Source organism: Piliocolobus tephrosceles, chromosome 16 (assembly GCF_002776525.5).
Source record: "Piliocolobus tephrosceles isolate RC106 chromosome 16, ASM277652v3, whole genome shotgun sequence".
Taxonomy (NCBI): domain Eukaryota; kingdom Metazoa; phylum Chordata; class Mammalia; order Primates; family Cercopithecidae; genus Piliocolobus; species Piliocolobus tephrosceles.
In genome coordinates, this window is record NC_045449.1 from 5,219,784 (window position 1) to 5,239,758 (window position 19,975).

A 19,975-nucleotide genomic window follows, 5' to 3' on the forward strand; every position below is an offset into this window, starting at 1 on the left:
TTCCGGGGCCTTGTTGCTGCGCTGGCCTGAGTCCGCTGTCCGAAGCTGTTTCTTTCTAGTGGCCGCTTCCACCTACTGTTCTCAAAGCACGCCAGGCTTTTGGACTGCGTGGAATGCACTCGTCTCTCCCCAGCTCTCACCAGCCCCTTACACGGTCACTTTCCTCTAGGAGGCTGTGGTGTTATATTATGTATTTATTGGTTTTCATCCCCAGTTCCTGGGTCGTAATTCCCATAGCCCTTGTTACAATGTTCTGTGATAATGTTGGGTGTGTTAGGCCTCAGGAAACAGCCTCTGTCTCTCCCCTTCTCCTGCCCTCCTTTCACCTGCCCCATTGCAGGACTCTAATCTCACACATTTCTGATTATGGGTCTTAAGTCCCTTCCCAGAGAAGGTCCCACCCCATACCCTGGGGGAAGGGATGCTGATGTCCAGAAGCTTCCATAAAAACCCATGAGGACAGGGTTTGCAGAGCCTCTGATAGCTGAATACGTGGAGGTTCCTGGAGGGTGGTGGCCCAGGGATGGCAAGGAAGCTTCGAGCTTCTTCCCCATTGCCCACCCTGCTCATCTCCTCATTGTGGGGAAAAGAGAGATCTTGTCTATATAGAAGGAAGTAGACATAAGAGACTCCATTTGGTTCTGTATTTGAGATGCTGTTAATCTGTGACCCTACCCCCAACCTTGTCCTTGCAAGAGACATGTGCTGTAGAGACTTAAGGCTTAGTGGATTTTGGGCTGTGCAGGATGTACTTTGTTAAACAAGTGCCCAAAGGCTGCTTGCCGGTTAAAGGTCATCACCATTCTCTTTTTTTTTTTTTTTTTGAGACGGAGTCTCGCTCGTCGCCCAGCCTGGAGTGCAGTGGCCGGATCTCAGCTCACTGCAAGCTCCGCCTCCCAGGTTTACGCCATTCTCCTGGCTCAGCCTCCAGAGTAGCTGGGACTACAGGCGCCCGCCACCTCGCCCGGCTAATTTTTTGTATTTTTTAGTAGAGACGGGGTTTCACCGGGTTAGCCAGGATGGTCTCGATCTCATGACCTCGTGATCCGCCCGTCTCGGCCTCCCAAAGTGCTGGGATTACAGGCTTGAACCACCGCGCCCGGCCTATTCTCTTAATCTCAAGTAAGAGAAAAGCATTTGTCTCCTGCCCGTCTCTAGGCAATAAAACCTGATTGTGTGCTTTGTTTACTGAGCAAGGAGAAAACCGCCTTTAGGAATAAGGTGGGGCTTGCTGGAGCAATATTGCTAAAAGGTTTATGGAGATGTTCGCATATGCATCTCAAGGCACAGCATTTTCCTTTAAACTTATTCATGTCACAGGGATTTTTGTTCATATGTCTTATTGCTGATTTCCTCCCTACAATGATCCTATTATCCTGCCACTTTCTTTTCTTTAAGATGGTAAAGATAATTAACCCAAAGAGGGGGGTCGTGGGAACCCCAACTTGAAGCGGGTTGGTCGGAAGTTTCAGAGGCCCAGACTTGCCATTGCCGTCTGAAGGTGGGGGCGGTCTTGGGGACTGAGCCCTCAACCTATGGGATCTAACACTATCTCATGGGATCCGACACTATCTCCAGGTAGACAATGTTGGGGTGGAATTGGAGGACACCCAGCTGGCATCTGCTGCTTCGTGTGGAGGGAAAAAGCCCAAACCTTTGGTCACAGAACTCTTCTGTGCTGACTGTTGTAAGAGCAAAGGAAAAAGTCTGAAGGTTTTCCTGAAAGAGGCCTTCCTAGAACCTCCTTTTTCCCGTCGGCTCGGAACTCATGCTTGTGCGCCCCCAGACCCTGCTTCATTCTCTTTTCAACAGGAACCTCCTGGCATTGCTGGTTTAACCAGGTTAAACCAACCAGACTGTGACATCCTGAAGGGCAGGATCCATGAGTAATTTCTGTGACCTTCCCTCTCTGCACCTTCAACCCCGCATCCAAGTTCTAATGGAACATCATTTGTCTGGGAACAAGAAGCCGGCTTGTATCATTTAGATATGTCCAGAAGCTTCCATAAAAACCCAAGGACAGGGTTTGGAGAGCCTCTGATAGCTGAATACATGGAGGTTCCTGGAGAGTGGTGGCCCAGGGAGGGCATGGAAGCTCGGAGCTTCTTCCCCATTCCCCACCCTGCTCATCTCCATCTGTACCCTTGGTCATATCTTTTATATGAAACTGGTAAAAGTGTTTCCCTGAGTTCTGTGAGCTGCTCCACTAAATTCATGTAACCCAAAGATGGGGTTCAGATTTAGATTAAGAACCAACAATCCTACCTTCCCAGGATATACAGGACGTACAAGCGACTAAGAAGGTATGTCTTACTAACTCATGATAAGACTAACACTTAATATTTTCTGAATAATTTTCTATGAATAATGGAAAAGAGACCCAAGAAACAAGCCATACACATCATATACAAGATTCATTTTTAATGGATTTGATCGTCGAGTGCAAATTTGAGCATTATTTACAGGAGCTTTCTGTAGAGTTATTTCTGTTCAAATAAAACCAGACTCTCAAAATAAAACATACGCCTGAACCTACTTGATTTTTTTTTTTTTTCCTCCCCCTAGTTACCAAGGAATATCGTATCTCAGATGCATGGCCTGCTATCACACTGGTCTTTAAAGAAAAAAAAAAATGCATGGCCATAGTTCCAGGCAGTTCCCAGTAGCTGGATTTAGTGGATTTATATGTGACAGTACAGTAAGTACTTCATCAGTTTTACCCACAGGGCAAAACTTACCTCCATTCAGGCATCTCTTTACAACTGGCAGCAATGCAGCATTAAGGGTTTGTAGCAGGACCTGCTGTTTGCAGTCCCGCCCCTTGTCGTGTTACTCTGGGTGTTGCATACTCCATGATTACTAGAAGACAAACACCTGAAGCATGCAATCTGCTTGGAGTGCATCTATTTACATGAAGCTGCTCACGGGAGCTGGTGCTTCTTCCAGATACTGTTTCGTAGGTTGGCAAAGAGGTATCATACCATCAGATTTTACCAACTGAAGAAGAGTAGCTGAAGGTTGTATTGCAATGTTATTGTGAAACATTTAACTTTCTTAAACGTAAAGTGTACTATCCCTTGCAGCTCAATATAAACAACGATGTATTTCTTTGTAGTAATACGTGGAGTCAGAATGGGTTTTCCAATCTGATTTAATCCCTGAGCAGCTATGTTAAAAGTTAACTTTTTTAAAAAGCCCAATAAAAAACTAAATACTGTATTAAAACTCTACCACAATGTTACAGTGATAACATATTTCTGTACAGAAACATTAAAGCTACTTAGAAGCTGTTTACATCCTTTGCCCCTCAGAAAAAAAATATACATTTCTGGAAACTGTTCAGGTACTTAAGCTGGACATCAATTACCCCAAGTTTTTTCTTTTTTTTCTGAGACAGTCTCACACTGTCGGCCAGGCTGGAATGCAGTGGCACAATCTTGGCTCACTGCAATCTCTGCCTCCCAAGTTCAAGCAATTCTTGTGCCTCAGCCTCCTGGGTAGCTGGGATTACAGGCATGTGTCACCACACCCAGCTAAGTTTTGTATTTTTCGTAGAGACGGGGTTTTGCCATGTTGGCCAGGCTGGTCTTGAACTTCTCAAGCGATCCACCCACCTTGGCCTCCCATCCCAATGCTGGGATTACAGGCATGAGGTGATCTGCCTACCTCGGCCTCCCAAAGTGCTGGGATTACAGGTGTGAGCCACAGCGCCCAGCCACCCCACAATTTTTTTTTTTTTTTTTTACCAGCACTATGAATGATTTATTAAAAATACAATACTTTTTCTTACCAAGTAGGACGAAACATCCTAATCCCCTACTGCAAAAAAAAAAAAAAAAAAAAACTGTGGGAAAGTTTTCAGAAAGTCAGCCATGGTAACAAGTCAGTAAGTGGAAGAACTGGTTCAAAGTTTAAGAATTCAGTAAGATTAGGTATATAGGAGCTGTCAGATCTTATGTCGCCCATATATAACCATTTCTGACAGAGCCCTAAACACTAGCTGAGAGCTTGACGGCGCAGGACCGTGGCTAGCATTGGAAATAAAGATTCAGCTGGACTTGACATACCCAACTCCGGACAGATGGGACCCTGGGATGGGGCTGTTCCGTCAGGCCACAGCTTCCAGAAAGAGACCGTCCGTGATCTCTGAGAGCCTCTTGGGCAGTTTGGCCCCTGGTTATAACTATGATTCATTCAGTAAGAAATGACAAAACACCCACAGATGCATTTGGACCAAGCAAGCACAATAGAAGAGTCAAAGCTCGACGACCTCTAGGACAGAACACTATCTGGGGAAAGATTACTTGCTTCTGATAATTAAATAGCTAAGAGGAACAGTGAGTGCCCTTTCTCTGCTCGGAATGTCAGAACAGGAAGAGACTGTGGAGATCTCCAATTCCCTCTGACAATGAGGGTTAGAGGGAGGTGCCTAGCAGTTAGAAAGCAGCAAAGCCAGACTGTCCCCAAGTCCCTACGAAGAAGGAAAAAATTTCATAGAACATTAATAAGATGCAAGACTAAGTGTTACAGCTCTACCTCTTTTTGAGTTTGTCCAGCAGGCCTTCCAGTCTTCACTGAACCGCCCCCTGCCCACACACCAAGAAAGATACAAGAATGCAAGCCCAGATGTGGTGTGGTCTCTGGCATAAGCCAGCGTTCTCTGGGTTCTATGTACCCCTCTCCCACCATCACCTGTGACCAGGGGCTCTGCCCAAAAAGAAACAGCTGAAATGGTACAGAGTCACTCCTTATGCCCACATGTTTGCTGGTGCCCAGTTAGAGAGAAAAATGGCAACTGTGTATCTGGGAGTCACCTACACACACAAAACACTGAAAGGCCAGTGTCCCATGTCTACGTGTGACAGGATTCAGAAGGTATAAATCAGCCTTCACCTAGGAAGCTTACATGTCTCCTGAAAGCATGACAGGGTCATGCACCAACAGGGTCACGTACCGAGGACCAGGAGGCTCCTTTACTGGTCTCTGCTTAGAGACAGACACAGAGCGGTCCACCCCTAGACATAAGTGTTCAGTAGGGATCGCCATCCCAGGAGGTATGAGGTAACAGCACCCCCCTCTGGAAACTTCTACAGAAGTCAGTTGTGTTTTCTATTTTAAAACTGCATACAGATAGACGTTAAACAAGAACCAAGGGCAACATCCAAGCTCCGCAACTTCCTGTGGCCCTTCCAGAAAATCGCCCTTAGTCACAAGAACTTGGGATGTTGCTGTACCTAATTCACATCACGTGGAAAGCAGCAACATTCAGCCTAATGGCTCCCAACTCACTGTAGGTGTGGCGTGCTCCAGGCATAGTTCTGGGTACTTTCCATTCATTTTCTCTAAACTTTATGAACCCAATTTTATAAGGATTATTATTATTGCTCCCATTTGGCAGATGAGAAAACTGAGGCTCAGGTGTTAATTAAGTCAAAGTCACCCAGTAAGAACCAAAAGCATAATTTTGAAGTTTCCAGGTACAAATGATATGTCCATGTCTACATGGTTCAGTCCTAGGAGTTGAAGCAAAGATGCTTTCAAGCTCCTGGAAGTCAGGCACGCTCAGCTGACTCCAAGGCTTCTCTAAGCGCCAACCTGGAAGGCTGCTATGAGGACGACTGGAGTCCAAGCTCCCAGGGACCAGCGATTCTGGTGGCATCCTGGGGCGGCTCAGTTTCTGGCGGTTCTCAGCTTCCTCCTAAAGTATTCAGGGGCAGCCTCGTACAGCCACTCTGCATCCACGACACAGAGGTCCCGCATGTAGCACTTGTTGGTATAGAGCAGCTCGGTGTACACGACGCAGGCCGGCTTGCAGTGGAAGAGGACAGATGACGGGTGGATGGCCACCGGCTGGTGGGTGTCCGTGGTGGCATAGGTGCCGTCTGGCTGAAGCTCGGCGGTGCTCATGAAGAGGCTGTGAGCCAGGCAGCGGCGGACACTCTCCATGTCTCCTCGGGATGACATGATTGGCATTGACATCTGTTTCGGGAGAAAGCGAGGAATGGAGCCGACCTCAAACACTGGTCAGCACTACACAGTGTGTTGGGGAAACTGGACCTACCAGGGCAAATGCAGCCTGCACTGTGAGCCTAACAAAGTGGATTCTGACATTCAGAGGTGGTCACCGAGCATCAGCAAGGTCAGGGGAAGAAGGCCCAGCTGGAGGAGGATGGGCCAGAAACAGGGAAACTACTGCCTGCGAAGGTAGGGCTGGGAGGGAGGCGCTCACGTTAGCCACCAGACCACAGGCAGGCTGGGTGACCCACCCCTCACCTAAATTCCATCAGGACACCCAGAAAGGAAAGGCCCTTCCCTCTCGCTTTGACCATCTCACCATCTCCTCACGCCGATTCGCCTTACATTGTGCTGCCAGCCTCATCTACCTAAAGCACGGCCCAAACCACTCTCCATCCACTCAGACACCTTCAACACTGTCTCTATCACTCCTTGCAAAACAATGCAAAGTTCCCGTGGTGGAGCCATGAAGGAGCCACCCTGAGCCGCTCCCCCGTCTTTCCTCTCACCGCACTTTTTCTTTCTTTTATTTTTCTGAGGCCGAGTCTCGCTCTGTCGCCCAGGCTGCAATGCAGTGGCGCGATCTCAGCTCACTGCAACCTCCACCTCCCAGGTTCAAGCGATTCTCCTGCCTTACTGAGCCTCCCAAGTAGCTGGGATTACAGGCGCCCGCCACCGCGCCTGGCTAATTTTTGTATTTTTAGTAGAGACGGGGTTTCACCATGTTGGTCAGGCTGATCTCAAACTCCTGACCTCAAGTCATCTGCCCGCCTCGGCCTCCCGAAGTGCTGGGATTCCAGGCGTGAGCCACCACGCCCTCGCCACTCTTCTTTAGACACTCCATGGTTCCCCATAGTTGGCTGCCTTCTCTTTCCTCGCCCCGTTTCATGATTCCTATCTCTGTGCCTTCACATTTGCTGCTCTTAGTAGAAATGCTGCCTTTGTCTCATCAGAGGAAATGTCAGTCACCACTCAATGTCCTTGTTCTACTGCTCTTGATGAGTGGGTCATGTAACCTACGCCCCTGGGCACAGAGGAACAAACCAGTGGTACACACTCGCTGGGCCTACGCTGGCCAGCTTCTCTCTTCCAGGCATCTTTTAGGTTTGAAACTGGAAAACTTGTCCATCTCTGCTGGGCTCTTGAGAGGAGGGGCCATGCAGAGCAATCACTTCCATGTGGAGGTAAAGGGGAGAAGAGGGAAGGAGGCACGCAGAGGGTACTCGAAGCAAGGGAAGCAGCAGGTCCAGAGAAAGCAGCGGCCCTGGCTCCTGCAGGCTTTTTCTAGTTCCTGTGACTCTATTTCCTGCCTATAGGTTCTCAGAAATACCTTTCGATCCTTGGAAAAATCTTTCTTTTGTCCTTTATGATGGCTCAAGGGTTTCTGTTGTTGTTGACAATCAGCCGATCTATGCCTGAAGATACTTTTTTTTGAAGAGACAGGGTCTCGCTCTGTTGCCCAGGCTGGAGTGCAGTGGCGCAATCCCGGCTCGCTGCAACCTCTGCCTCCTGGGTTCAAGCGATTCTTGTGCCTCAGCCTCCTGAGGAGCTGGGATTACAGGCATGCGCCACCACGCTCCGCTTATTTTTGTATTTTTAGCAGAGATGGGGTTTTGCCATGTTGGTCAGGCTGATTTCCAACTCCTGGCCTCAAGCAATCCACCTGCCTGGGCCTCCCAAAGTGCTGGGACTAGAGGCATAAGCCAGCCACCACACCTGGTCTGGAAGATACTCTTTTATCTCCTTATCTGTCAAGATCTAGCTCAGTTGTCGCCACCTCCGGGAAGCCCCAGAGGCTAAGTGGTGGTCTCTCCTTCCAGACTATCAGCTTTACCACTCACTGGCTGAGTGATTTGGGGCAAATTATTTAACCTGATTCAGCTTAGTTTCATCCTTTGTAAAATGGGAATAACAACAGAATCAGTCTTATAGGTTGAAAAGAGGATTTTATCCTTTGGGTTAAGGTCTGAGTTAAAAAAGAAAAAAAAAAAAAAAAGAAATGAGTTTAAATAAGGCAATCACATAAAAAGTATTCAGAACAGTGCTGAACAAACGCCTCATAAATGATAGTGGTTACTGTAATCTGATGGCCTCCTGGCGTGAGTGTATGTACGTCAGGTCATTGTCTAGATTATTACTTAGTTATTGAGCAGGCATGACTGTAAAGTCTCAGGACCTTGACCAGTGCCTGGCATATAATGAGAGGTATCCCTGGCCACTACAGAGTCCTAAATTCAGAACTAATAGAGAAGCACCATTTCTACTGACAATAATAAATTAAGAAAACTTACGAAGCCAAGAGACAGACTGGCAGGAAACTGTTCAAATACAAGAGCAGTCTGAAAAAATGTGTGAAAGACAGAATACAATAGGCTACTAAGAGAAGAAACAGCTCTAGTGCTAACTATAGGCCGCTGGCATCAGACACAGGCCTGGGTACGGGCTGTGACTGTCTCCCAGGAGTGTCCGCACTGAGGGGGCACAAGGCATTCACCACAGAGTGCCTATGACGACAGCAAAAACATGGACACCGTCTCAGTGATCAACAGCAAAAGAACACTCATGCGACCCTCTACCTCTGACATAAAATGTGGAGTGTCATGCAAGCATTAAATATACCACGACAGGCCTTTCAAACACCATGTACTCTAAGAGGGAATAAAAAGCTAATATAAAACTTTGTGGGTCGGGCACGGTGGCTCACGCCTGGAATCCCAGCAATCTGGGAGGCCGAGGCGGGTGGATCGCCTGAGGTCAGGAGCTCAAGACGGGCCTGGCCAACACAGTGAAACCCCGTCTCTGCTAAAAATACAAAAAATTAGGCCGGGAGTGGTGGCTCACACCTGTAATCCCAGCACTTTGGGAGGTCAAGACCATCCTGGCTAACACGGTAAAACCTTAACTCTACTAAAAATACAAAAGATTGGCTGGGCGTGGTGGCTCACGGCTATAATCCCAGCACTTTACCTCGTCTCTACTAAAAATACAAAATATTAGCTGGGCATGGTGGGTCACACCTGTAGTCCCAGCTCCTTGGGAGGCTGAGGCAGGAGAATTGCTTGAACCCGGGAGGCGAAGGTTGTGGTGAGCCAAGATCGTGCCACTGCACTCCAGCCTGGGCAACAAGAATGAAATTTCGTCTCAAAAAAAAAAAGAAAAGAAACGAAAAAACACTTTGTGGTGGACACTTTGGCAGTATCTAACAAAATCCAAATTCCCCATCTAGAAATTCATTCTGTGCACACCACAGCACATATGCAGGAGGCAGAACCTAAATGACCGTTACTAGAGGCTTAAATAAACTACAGTGAATATAATGAAATGCTATGAAATCACTGAAGTGAATGAGCTAGACACATGCAGCACCAAAAGCCCAGAAGGATTCAAGAAATACACATGTGAGGCCAGGCGTGGTGGCTCACACCTGGAATCCCAGCACTTCGGAAGGTCGAGACGAGCGGATCACCTGAGGTCAGGAGTTTGAGACCAGCCTGGCCAACATGGTGAAACCCTGTCTCTATTAAAAATACAAAAATTAGCCTGGCGTGGTAGTGGGAGCCTGTAATCCCAGCTACTCGGGAGGCTGAGGCAGGAGAATCGCTTGAACTCGGGAGGCAGAGGTTCCGGTGAACGGAGGTTGCGGTGAGCCGAGACGGCACCACTGCACTCCAGCCTGGGTGACAGAGCAAGACTCTGTCTCAGATAGTGGGAAGGGAAGGGGAAGGGGAAAGGGAAAGGGAGGCCATGTGGAAGAAAGGAAGTTGTGGAACAGTACCTCATGTACACGTATCCGTGTATGTGTGTGCTCGTACACAGGCACACAGACATGCACAAAAACATACATACACAGAAACAAATTCTAGAAGGATCTACCCCAAACTGTTCACAGTAGTTATCTCTGGAGGGGCAGGATTATGGGAGACTTTTTAAACTTTCTACATTATAAATCACTATTTTCTGCATTGTGTAAATATTTAACAACTATACACGACTTTGGTACTCTAAAAGAAAATAATGGAGATATTCCCACTTAAAATCTTATGAAGAATTCTAACACTGGAAAATGCTTATAAAGATTATAAAACCAAATATAAATTATACATAGAATTTACTATGTGAAAAAATATAATAAAAAATAGGCTGTTAGGAAATAGGCTAAACTACTGAGATGTGGAATTGTGGGTAACTTCCCTTTTTCTTATTTGTGAAATTTTCTACAATGAGAAATCCTTTTATAATCACTAGCAATAAGCAATTTCAAAATGTCTACCTTGAACGAAGTAACAGCTTTGTCACCCAAAGAACACTAGGACCGGGACAATACCTTCAAGCAGATGTCCCTCAGCTGTGCTCTGACTTCGGCGACCAGCATCATATTCTTGCTGTTGACAAAATTCTCTTTGCACCAATCCTGAATAGGAGACAGAATGATATCACAATCCACTCATTCACTATTTATTTGTTCATAGAGACGGGGTCTTGTTCTGTTCCCTGGGCTGGAGTGCAGTGATACAATCATAGCTCACCACAAACCAATCCTCCCACCTCGGCCTCCCAAATAGCTTCAACTACCTGCTCGTGCCACCATGCCCAGCTAACAAGCCTCTCATTTCTATAGAAAAAATATAACAACATTTTTAGAACACAGTTGAATTCAGAGGAAAAACTTCAGGTGCCAAAAAGGAACGTAGGAAAATATCTTTATATCAAAAAACATGAACTATAAGGAAAACTATTGATAATTTAAACTAAAGAAAAACTTAGTTTCCCAGCTTGGGATAGTTGTCTCATCATACCCAATATAATATCAGAATCTCCAGAATAGATTTTAAAAGTTCTACAAGTCATTAAGAAACAGACCAACGACCCAGTAGAAAAATGGACAAAGGATATGAACAGACACAGAAAACAAAACAGAAATGCCCAATGTATGTAAGGCTTCTTCTTTCTTTTTTCTCTTTTTGGAGATAGAGTCTTGCTCTGTCATCTAGGCTGGAGTGCAATGGCACGATCTCGGCTCACTGCAACCTCTGCCTCCCAGGTTCAAATGATTCTCCTGCCTCAACCTCCCGAGTAGCTGGGATTACAGGTGTCTACAGCCACGCCCAGCTAATTCTTGGATTTTTAGTAGAGACGGGCTTTTGCCATGTTGGCCAGGCTGCTCTGGAAGTCCTGGGCTCAAGTGACCCACCTGCCCCGGCCTCCCAAAGTGCTGGGATTACAAGCTGGAGACACTGTGCCTGGCCCTGGGCAAGTTTTTCAACTGCACGAAGCTTCATTTCCACGACTATGTTTCATGAATATAAAAGATAATAATAACAGTGCTCATTTCTTTTAAGTACTGTACTGAATGAGATCATACATTAAAAAGTGTTTAGCATGGGGCTTGGCACGGAGTAAGTACTCATTAATTGGTATGCACTATCATTATTAGACATATTACTTTATTAAGTTCCAACTACGTTTTGATGGGTTGGGAGTCACTTAAGTCTTGCTGAGTTAAACACACTCAGAACAGAGACCGGAGCGACATTTCTTTGGTAACCTCCCAGTACTGAGGCATTTCCGAAATGATGTCTGGCTTTCTTTTTGTGATTCTTTAGATCATTCAGCCACAAAGGGAAAGTGTACTTTTTGTACGGCTTCAGTAGAAAAAGGGAAGCACGCAGCAGAGACAAGCAGCTATCTCTGGAGAACAGGAGCAAGACAAGGCTCACCTTATTTCCACCCAGGTTTTTGAAGGTCCGATAGATATTGAGCAGGGTCATGTGATCCCCTTCGCTGGATATGAACTTCTTGCGGACCCCTTGCACTTCCTCTCGCCGGGAAGGAGGGTTGTGGAGGACGCTGTCCACAGACAGCAGGGACACAATGGTCAGGATTTCCTCTGTACAGTGGAATTTGGGGGACATGAGGATGGTCTGCAAACCGAAATTTAAAATTGTGTAAACCCAGCCTTCTCCTAGCTTTAGAATGCACTATTTCTGTACGTTGCTTTTGCAGCTTCCTTTCTAAGGAGTTAAAGGACAGGTATTTCTAAAACCATGGCTATGTACATTAGTGTTACTTCACTCTTTAATATTAAATAAAACAGGTGACTGCCTTCCCTACAGAGTTCCGAATTTCTTGTGGGTAGGGCTCTTGATTTCATAATCTTTGAATCCCACACTGAACATCAACCAGGGCTATTTAAAAACCAGGGGTTGGTAATTATTTAAGAGAAAAAGTGAGATTAATCGAGAAGCACTGGGTTAACGGTTCTACTTTGGGATGGCGAACTGTAATGCACAGAAAGGGGACTGAGGAGAGGGTATCATTTACTTTGGCAAATTTGGGTTCTAAAGGAAATGCCGCCATCTTTCTTCCAATTGGAGTCAGGGAAAGCTGGTCATCTTTATGTTCAAGAGCACCTAACAGGTCCAGCTGGGCAATGGCCGCCTGAACGTGATCTAAAGAAACGGAGACATAAAAAGGAGCCAAAAGTCCAAAGAGAATGAAGTTGCAGCCAGTTCAGTATTTCTGGGAGCTTTTGATAACTCTACATCAAACAACAGCAAAACATCATAACCACCACTGCCCCCTTGACACACCTGTCAAAGAATGACATCACTGTCTTCAGTCCAATTCCCTTTTTTTCGTTGAGATGGAGTCTCGCTCTGTCACCCAGGCTGGAGGGCAGTGGTGCAATCTTGGCTCACTGCAAGCTCCGCCTCCCGGGTTCACGCCTTTCTCCTGCCTCAGCCTCCCGAGTAGCTGGGACTACAGGTGCCCGCCACCATGTCTGGCTAATTTTTTGTATTTTTAGTAGAGACGGAGTTTCACCATGTTAGCCAGGATGGTCTTGATCTCCTGACCTTGTGATCCACCCGCCTCAGCCTCCCAAAGTGCTGGGATTACAGACGTGAGCCACTGTGCCTGGCCTCCCTTTTCTTTTTTGAGACAGAGTCTTGCTCTGTCACCCACGCTGAAGTGCAAATGTGTGATCTCGGCTCATTGCAGCCTCCACCTCCTGGGTCCCAGTGATTCTCCTGCCTCAGCCTCCTCTGTAGCTGGGACCACAGGCACATGCCACCACGCCTGGCTAATTTTTGTATTTTTAGTAGAGACGGGGTTTCACCATGTTGGCCAGGCTGGTCTCAAACTCTTGACCTCAGGTGATCCGCCTGCCTTGGCCTCCCAAAGTGCTAGGATTGTAAGTGTGAGCCACTGCGCCTGGCCTCGATTCCCTTTTTAAATGACCCATAATTAAGCAATATGTGTGTAGATTTTGAATACATACATCAAAAGTGTAACCTTTGACCCAGCAATGCTACACTTACGAATTGCACCTGCAGATATACATCACACAGAGACCATATCGCCAGAAGCAAACACATAACAGCGGAAATAGCAGTTGTCTCAGGGGCCAGCTGGGGAGGCTGGGAGACAAGGAGGGGTGAGAAGGACATTATCACTATTTACTATTTTATATTAAACTTTGAACCATGTAAATACATTACCTATTAAAGAATAAAAAAGCATTTCTAAGGATGCAGTAGATATATACATCCCAAGAAGGAGTGATCTGTAAAATATATTAAATGAAAGAAAGCAGTATGTTTCTCATTGCTTTTTTTTTTTTTTTTGAAGTGGAGTCTCGCTCTGTTGCCCAGGCTGGAGTGCAGTGGCGCGATCTCTGCTCACTGCAAGCTCTGCCTCCCAGGTTCACACCATTCTCCTGCCTCAGCCTCCCGAGTAGCTGGGACTACAGGCGCCCGCCACCACACCTGGCTAATTTTGTGTATTTTTAATAGAGATGGGGTTTCACCGTGTTAGCCAGGATGGTCTCGATCTCCTGACCTTGTGATCCGCCTGTCTCGGCCTCCCAAAGTGCTGGGATTACAGGCGTGAGCCACCGCGCCCGGCCTTCTCATTGCTTTTTTTAAAGCAATATTTACCAATTGAAGGATGGATAAATGCATTTTGGTTTATTCACAGAATAGAATAGCACTTAATGTGAAAAAGCATCAACACAAATAAACTATACAGAACAAGCTGAATGAAAACAGCTTACTCAAGAATAACATAAACTTATAAACAAAGAACAAACAGGTGGTTTAGGGATACAGACGCATATAGTAAAACAACAAAGAAAAGCAAGGCAATTACAAACAAAATGTGGGAGTGGTTACTCCAAAGGAGTGGAAGGAGGCAAGGGCAAGCGGGTGGCGGGGGTGCCCTGGGGGCTTCAACTAGGTACACAGGTGTTGGATTTTAGTCATTCCTTATACCTTATGTATCTTCATTTGTTTGTAAGGATTTAGCAATGAAGGAAAAAAATCAAGCACAGAACAATGCTCAATGTTTGTTGCTGTTTATGGTTTAAAACATACTACAGGCTGGATGCGGTAGCTCACGCCTATAATCCCAGCACTTTGGGAGACCGAGGCGGGTGGATCACAAGGTCAGGAGTTCGAGACCAGCCCGGCCAACATAGTGAAACTCCATCTATACTAAAAAATACAAAAGTTAGCCGGGTGTGGTGGTGCACACCTGTAGTCCCAGCTACTTGGGAGGCTGAGGTAAGAGAATCACTTGAACCTGGCAGGCAGAGGTTACAGTGAGCTGGGATCGCACCACTGCACTCCAGCCTGGGCAACAAAGTGAGATCCTGTCTCAAAACAAAAACAAAAACAAAAACAAAAACAAAAACATACTACAGCGGGGGCTTGGTGGCTTACACCTGTACTCCCAGCTACCTGGGAAGCTGATGTGGGAGAATCACCCGAGCCCGGGAGGTTGTGGCTGCAGTGAGCTGAGAATGTGCCACTGCACTCTATCCTGGACAACCTGAGCAAGACCCTGTCTCAAAAATAAATAAATAAATACATGAATAAAATTAAACACACTACATATACTCACATATGCATACATTTGCTCTAGAAGTCTACTAGAAAATACTTCCAGTGGTTGTTCTAGGGGAAGAAAACTATGAACCTGAGGATTAGGGCAGGACCCTAGTACACCCATCAATTGCTGACTTTGTGTTTTCTTTCTTTCTTTTTTAAACCAATTGCATTACTTAAGAAAAGGGACGGGGGGAAGAAAAGGAAAATGGTGCATTGACGAGAGGCCAGGTGCCAAAGCTACTATCATAAAGATTTCCAATTATGTTCTTCCACTGTAGAGAAATTACCAATGAACAGGAGACTGATCAAATTCCAGTTAAAGGCACAGAAATGTGATCTTTGCAGTCCCTGAAAAAAGCACAACTTCATTACAGTTCTGTAGTATCCCAAGGACTCACACGATGACCTTCACTGGTTCCAGAGGTCAAGGAACCTTATTGATGGTGCTGACAGTACAGAATCTATCATTTCACAGCTAGGAGCACTGGCACATGCCTGTGGTCCCAGCTACTTGGAAGGCTGAGGTGGGAGGATCGCTGGAGCCCAGGAGTTGGAGGCTGTGATGGAGCCTGTGGGTAGCCACTGCCCTTCCACCTGGGCCACACAGTGAGACCCTGTCTCTTTAAAAGTCAATCAATTTATCTATCATTTCATGATTTTGAGATGCTTCTCTAATAACTAATATTGTTATCCACAAAATTAAATAAAGGAGATGACCAAAATACTTTATTTTTTTGGAAGTGTCCATTTGTTGTTGTTTGTCTCCTCACCCACCTTCTGCAAAACTGTGGATTTCACTTACCTGGAGATGGCTTGGACATGAAGTCAAAGGTGAGCACATTTGAGACTTTCATTGCCAGAAGCTGAAGCATCACACTGGCCAGGTTACACCTGCGAAGAGCGTGAGACCAGGGTCATTACCTGATCCCTCTGCCAGTGAGTCAGAACCACTCACGGAGGAGTGTGAGTAAAAACTGCAGCTCTGGGCAAGCAGGAGAGATGTGGGGACACATGGCACCAGTGCAGGTGCCTACCTCTGGATCTCTGGCACGGTCATCTTATCAAACTTCTCAAACTCCTCCTCCGTGTAGAGCCGGTAACAGATGCCACTGTCCTCTCTGCCAGCCCTCCCTGTGCGCTGCCAAGCCTGCGTCTTCGACACCCGCTGAACTGCTAACACCTCAAGACCACTGTCTGGACGGAGAGTGAGCCCCATTAGTGCTTCATCACATGAACAAACTCTTTCTACAGTGTTGATAAAAAGAAATACACCAGTGGTTCTTTCAGCAACACAGGGGTCCAGAAAACCTCAAGGCTAGCACAATGGACAGCGCAAAACCAGGCTGCTCCGCAGTGGTTTGGCCCTAGTGAAACAAGGCTTTGCAATAAGCCCAGTGTGAAATCTGTCACGAAAACGTCAGAAAAAACTCACGCATGCAGCAAGGGGCCAGAAGAGTTTCCGAGGTCTTGCCTTAGTTGGTAGGACGGCCAACCCCTCCCGTTTGCTTGGGACAGAGGGTTTCCTGGGATGTGGGATTTTGGGTGCTAAAACTGGGACAGTTTCAGCAAACGAGGTTGGTGGTCACACTATCAATCAATGACTCCGAAATTCAATGCCTCAAATCACTTGAGTGCTTTATCCTCCCTCCCAGTTCTGCTGTAAGACAGAAATAATGTGATGTCTGTTTTCTAGCAGTAAACGAGGTTCATTTTCTTGATAAAGGTGTATTCTTAGCCAGGCACTGGAGACCTACATCATCTCAAAAAGATACACCTGTGGAAGTCAGGACCCTCAAATGGTTGCTAGAGCATTTCAGCTCAATAATTGGGAGCAATAATTTCAGTGGCCTCCAATCCTCTGTGGAATAAAATGAAGTATCAAACAGACATGAGTCAAGATGACCTTAAGTTAGCTTCTCACTGCACCTTCTTAGGAGAAGCCAGTGCTCCTTCCATGCCTCAGCCCAGCCAGGGGATCTGGTTCCTTCCTAGGAAACCTGGGAGCTCAAACCAGCCATATATATATATATATATATATAGTTTCTGATGACAGCCTTTGATTGACACCCAGCTGTTCCTGGCCTTACAGCTGACTTCTGATGGGGTACTAGACCCTCTGCTCAGGTCCCAGACCCTGTGTGCCCAAGTTTGCTCAACCTGGGCTCTTCTTGCCTGCCTCTACTTCCTGTCTCACATACCCGCCTCAGGACTCCTTTGTGGACCTGGAGTGTAGATATCTCACTCATGGCGCCTGCCACCCGAATGTGTTAGTTACAAACATGAAACACTCAGGGGAAAGCTGCGGGACTACAGTTTCAGTGGCTGCTCACTAGACACAGGAGAGACATTCATGAACTACAAATTCTCACCAGGGTTATACTTCTTTGCTTTAACCATGCCCGTGTCAACTACATATTTTATTCCTGTAATGGTTATGGAGGTTTCAGCGATGTTGGTTGAAATGATCACTTTGCGATAGCCCTAAAAGGAGGAAGAAAACCAAAAAGCCGCATTGACACACGGATGATGCAGAGGTCTTCAAACATATTCTCACCATTGATTTCCACAAGTCACTCAGGACCACGAAAAGATGACTCCATTATTAATGGCAGTCATTAATATGAATGGTTGGTCATTCAACTAGGCGGGGGAAGGGACGCTGCAGTCTTAAAGGTCAATTTGAGGCAATGAGATGTAGCGGAACAAGCACAGGAATCAGAAGCAAGTAGATGTGGGTTGGAATCGTGGCCCCGCCAGTGACTTACTATGCGCTCCTCGAGCAAGTGTGACTTCCCCTCTTGGGGCCTCGCGATCCCCATGGGATCATCACCGGCCTTGCCGGTTCCCATGAGGACGAGAGACAGTGGGTATCAATGCTAGCACAGTGCCTGGCATGGCAAAGGCACACAATAAATGCCACTATGGACAAATGCAATTTATGAGGGTCCTCATTCACCTTGCAGCTTTGGTTTATACTCTCCCTCATCCCAACAACCGTCTCCCTGCTCCCATCACAGGAGCGCTGTATGTGTCACTGTGCATTGTACTCCTGCGCCTCCTCAATGCGCTCATCTGGTACCTGGGTAGCCCATCCCATATGCCTTATCTGGAGCCTGGTAATAGGTACGCAGACCTCACTGGTGGATCCGTCTGGGTGCCCAGAATAGGGCTGGAGAGAAGAGGTGGTGCACTCACCTTTGGGGCCCCTTGGAAGACTCGCAGCTGCTGCGCATAGGGCAGGGAGGCGTACAGCGGAAGGACCAGCATCGCAGGGCAGCCGTCTGGGAGGTGCTTTGCAATGTCTCGGCAGGTCTTGCTCATGGCTTCGATCTCCTCCTGCCCAGTGAGGAACACCAGGATGTCCTGTGAAGGAGGGGCTTCCTGTGAAAAACGTAGAGTGGGTTTACTAGGCATTGATAGAATTGCAGCTTGCACAGAAAAAGACAATGGTGATTGATGATGTTTCCCAGAGTTAGTTTTCTTAACTATGGAAATGTAAACAAGCCTAAAAGTTGATGTCTAGCTTGGAGAGAACCTGACCAGCAGTGCATAAAATGGTAACAGGCTGGGTGTGATGGCTCACGCCTGTAAACCTAGCACTTTGGGAGGCCAAGGCGGGAGGACTGTTTGCGGCCAGGAGTTTGTGACCAGCCTGGGCAACACAGCAAGATCCCATCTCTACAAAACATTTGTTTTTAATTGGTCAGGGGTGGTGGCACATGCCTATAGCTCCAGCTGCTTGCCACTGCACTCCAGCCTGGGCGACAGAACGAGACCCTGACTCAAAAACATAAAAAACAAAACTAATATATAGGAGTTAGCCAGCTATGTTTATAGGCCAAGTGATGAAATTCTGAAGGAAAATCATCAGATTGTTTTTTCTAACAAGAACAATACCATGAAAAGCATAATCAGCCAAGCAAATAAAATCTGCATGAGGCTTCCTTCCTTTTGTAAGCATCTTGAAAGATGAGGCTGACAAAACAGAAGGCAACTTGGGGAAATCCTAATCTATGGAAATGAACAGATGCAGCCACGCTGGAAAAGGAGCCTTTAATGAATGATGCCGTCGAAAGTGCTTTCACACGCCCCCAAACATACACTATATACTTGGACAACTGCTTGAGCTGTTGAGGTTAATGGGGTTCCTCACTTTCAAAGGGAACAACACCCAAGTGTGAATGACATACCTAATGCCCTGATTTTTCTGTGATTTCTGATCAGATATATTAATTTGTTTGATGTAGAGTGCTTGACACTGTGGGAGGACAAGGCGGGCAGATCACCTGAGGTCAGGAGTTCGAGACCAGCTTGACCAACATGGTGAAACCCTGTCTCTACTAAAAATACAAAAATTAGCTGGGGGTGGTGGTGGGTGCCTGTAATCCCAGCTCCTCAGGAGGCTGAGGCAAGAGAATTGCTTGAACCTGGGAGGTGGAGGTTGCAGTGAGCCCAGATTGCGCCAGTGCACTCCAGCTTGGCCAACAGAACGAGACTTTCTCTCAAAATAAAATAAATAAATTAAATTAAATTAAATAGGGCCAGGTGCAGTGGCTCACGCCTGTAATCCCAGCACTTTAGGAGGTTGAGGCGGGTGGATTACAAGGTCAGGAGATCAAGACCATGCTGGCTAACACAGTGAAACCCGTCTCTACTAAAAATACAAAAAATTAGGCAGGCATGGTGGCACATGCCTGTAATCCCAGCTACTCGGGAGGCTGAGGCAGGAGAATCACTTGAACGTGGGAGGCGGAGGTTGCAGTGAGCCGAGATCACACCATTGCACTCCAGCCTGGGTGACACAGCGAGACTCCATCTCAAAAAAAAATAAAATAAAGCGCTTGATGGGCTGGGCGCGGTGGCTCATGCCTGTAACCTCAGCACTTTGGGAGGCTGAGGCGGGCGAATGGGTTGAGGTCAACAGTTTGAGACCAGCCTGTCCAACACAGTGAAATCCCACCTCTACTAAAAATACAAAAGTTAGCCAGGTGTGATTCCAGATACTCGGGAGACTGAGGCACAAGAATGGCTTCAACCTGGGAGGCAGAGGTTGCAGTGAGCCAAGCTCATGT

At 46.7% G+C, this 19,975-nt stretch overlaps 1 protein-coding gene across 3 annotated transcripts in view; it reads right to left on the reverse strand.

The window, feature by feature from the left end:
* Positions 1-2,401: 2,401 nt before the first annotated feature.
* DHX33 (DEAH-box helicase 33) overlaps positions 2,402-19,975 on the reverse strand; it is a 28,813-nt gene continuing 11,239 nt past the window's right edge. For 2 of the 3 annotated variants that reach the window (XM_023184537.1, XM_023184539.2), the window contains 8 exons: positions 18,099-18,284; positions 17,273-17,384; positions 15,938-16,097; positions 15,706-15,794; positions 12,337-12,464; positions 11,733-11,936; positions 10,340-10,426; positions 2,402-5,979 (listed from right to left, as the gene is read on the reverse strand). In XM_023184537.1, coding sequence (XP_023040305.1) covers positions 5,671-5,979; positions 10,340-10,426; positions 11,733-11,936; positions 12,337-12,464; positions 15,706-15,794; positions 15,938-16,097; positions 17,273-17,384; positions 18,099-18,284 — 1,275 coding nt within the window. In that variant the 3' untranslated portion in view covers positions 2,402-5,670. The remainder of the gene's footprint in view (positions 5,980-10,339; positions 10,427-11,732; positions 11,937-12,336; positions 12,465-15,705; positions 15,795-15,937; positions 16,098-17,272; positions 17,385-18,098; positions 18,285-19,975) is intronic. The other variant, XM_023184538.1, reaches the window with a different exon arrangement.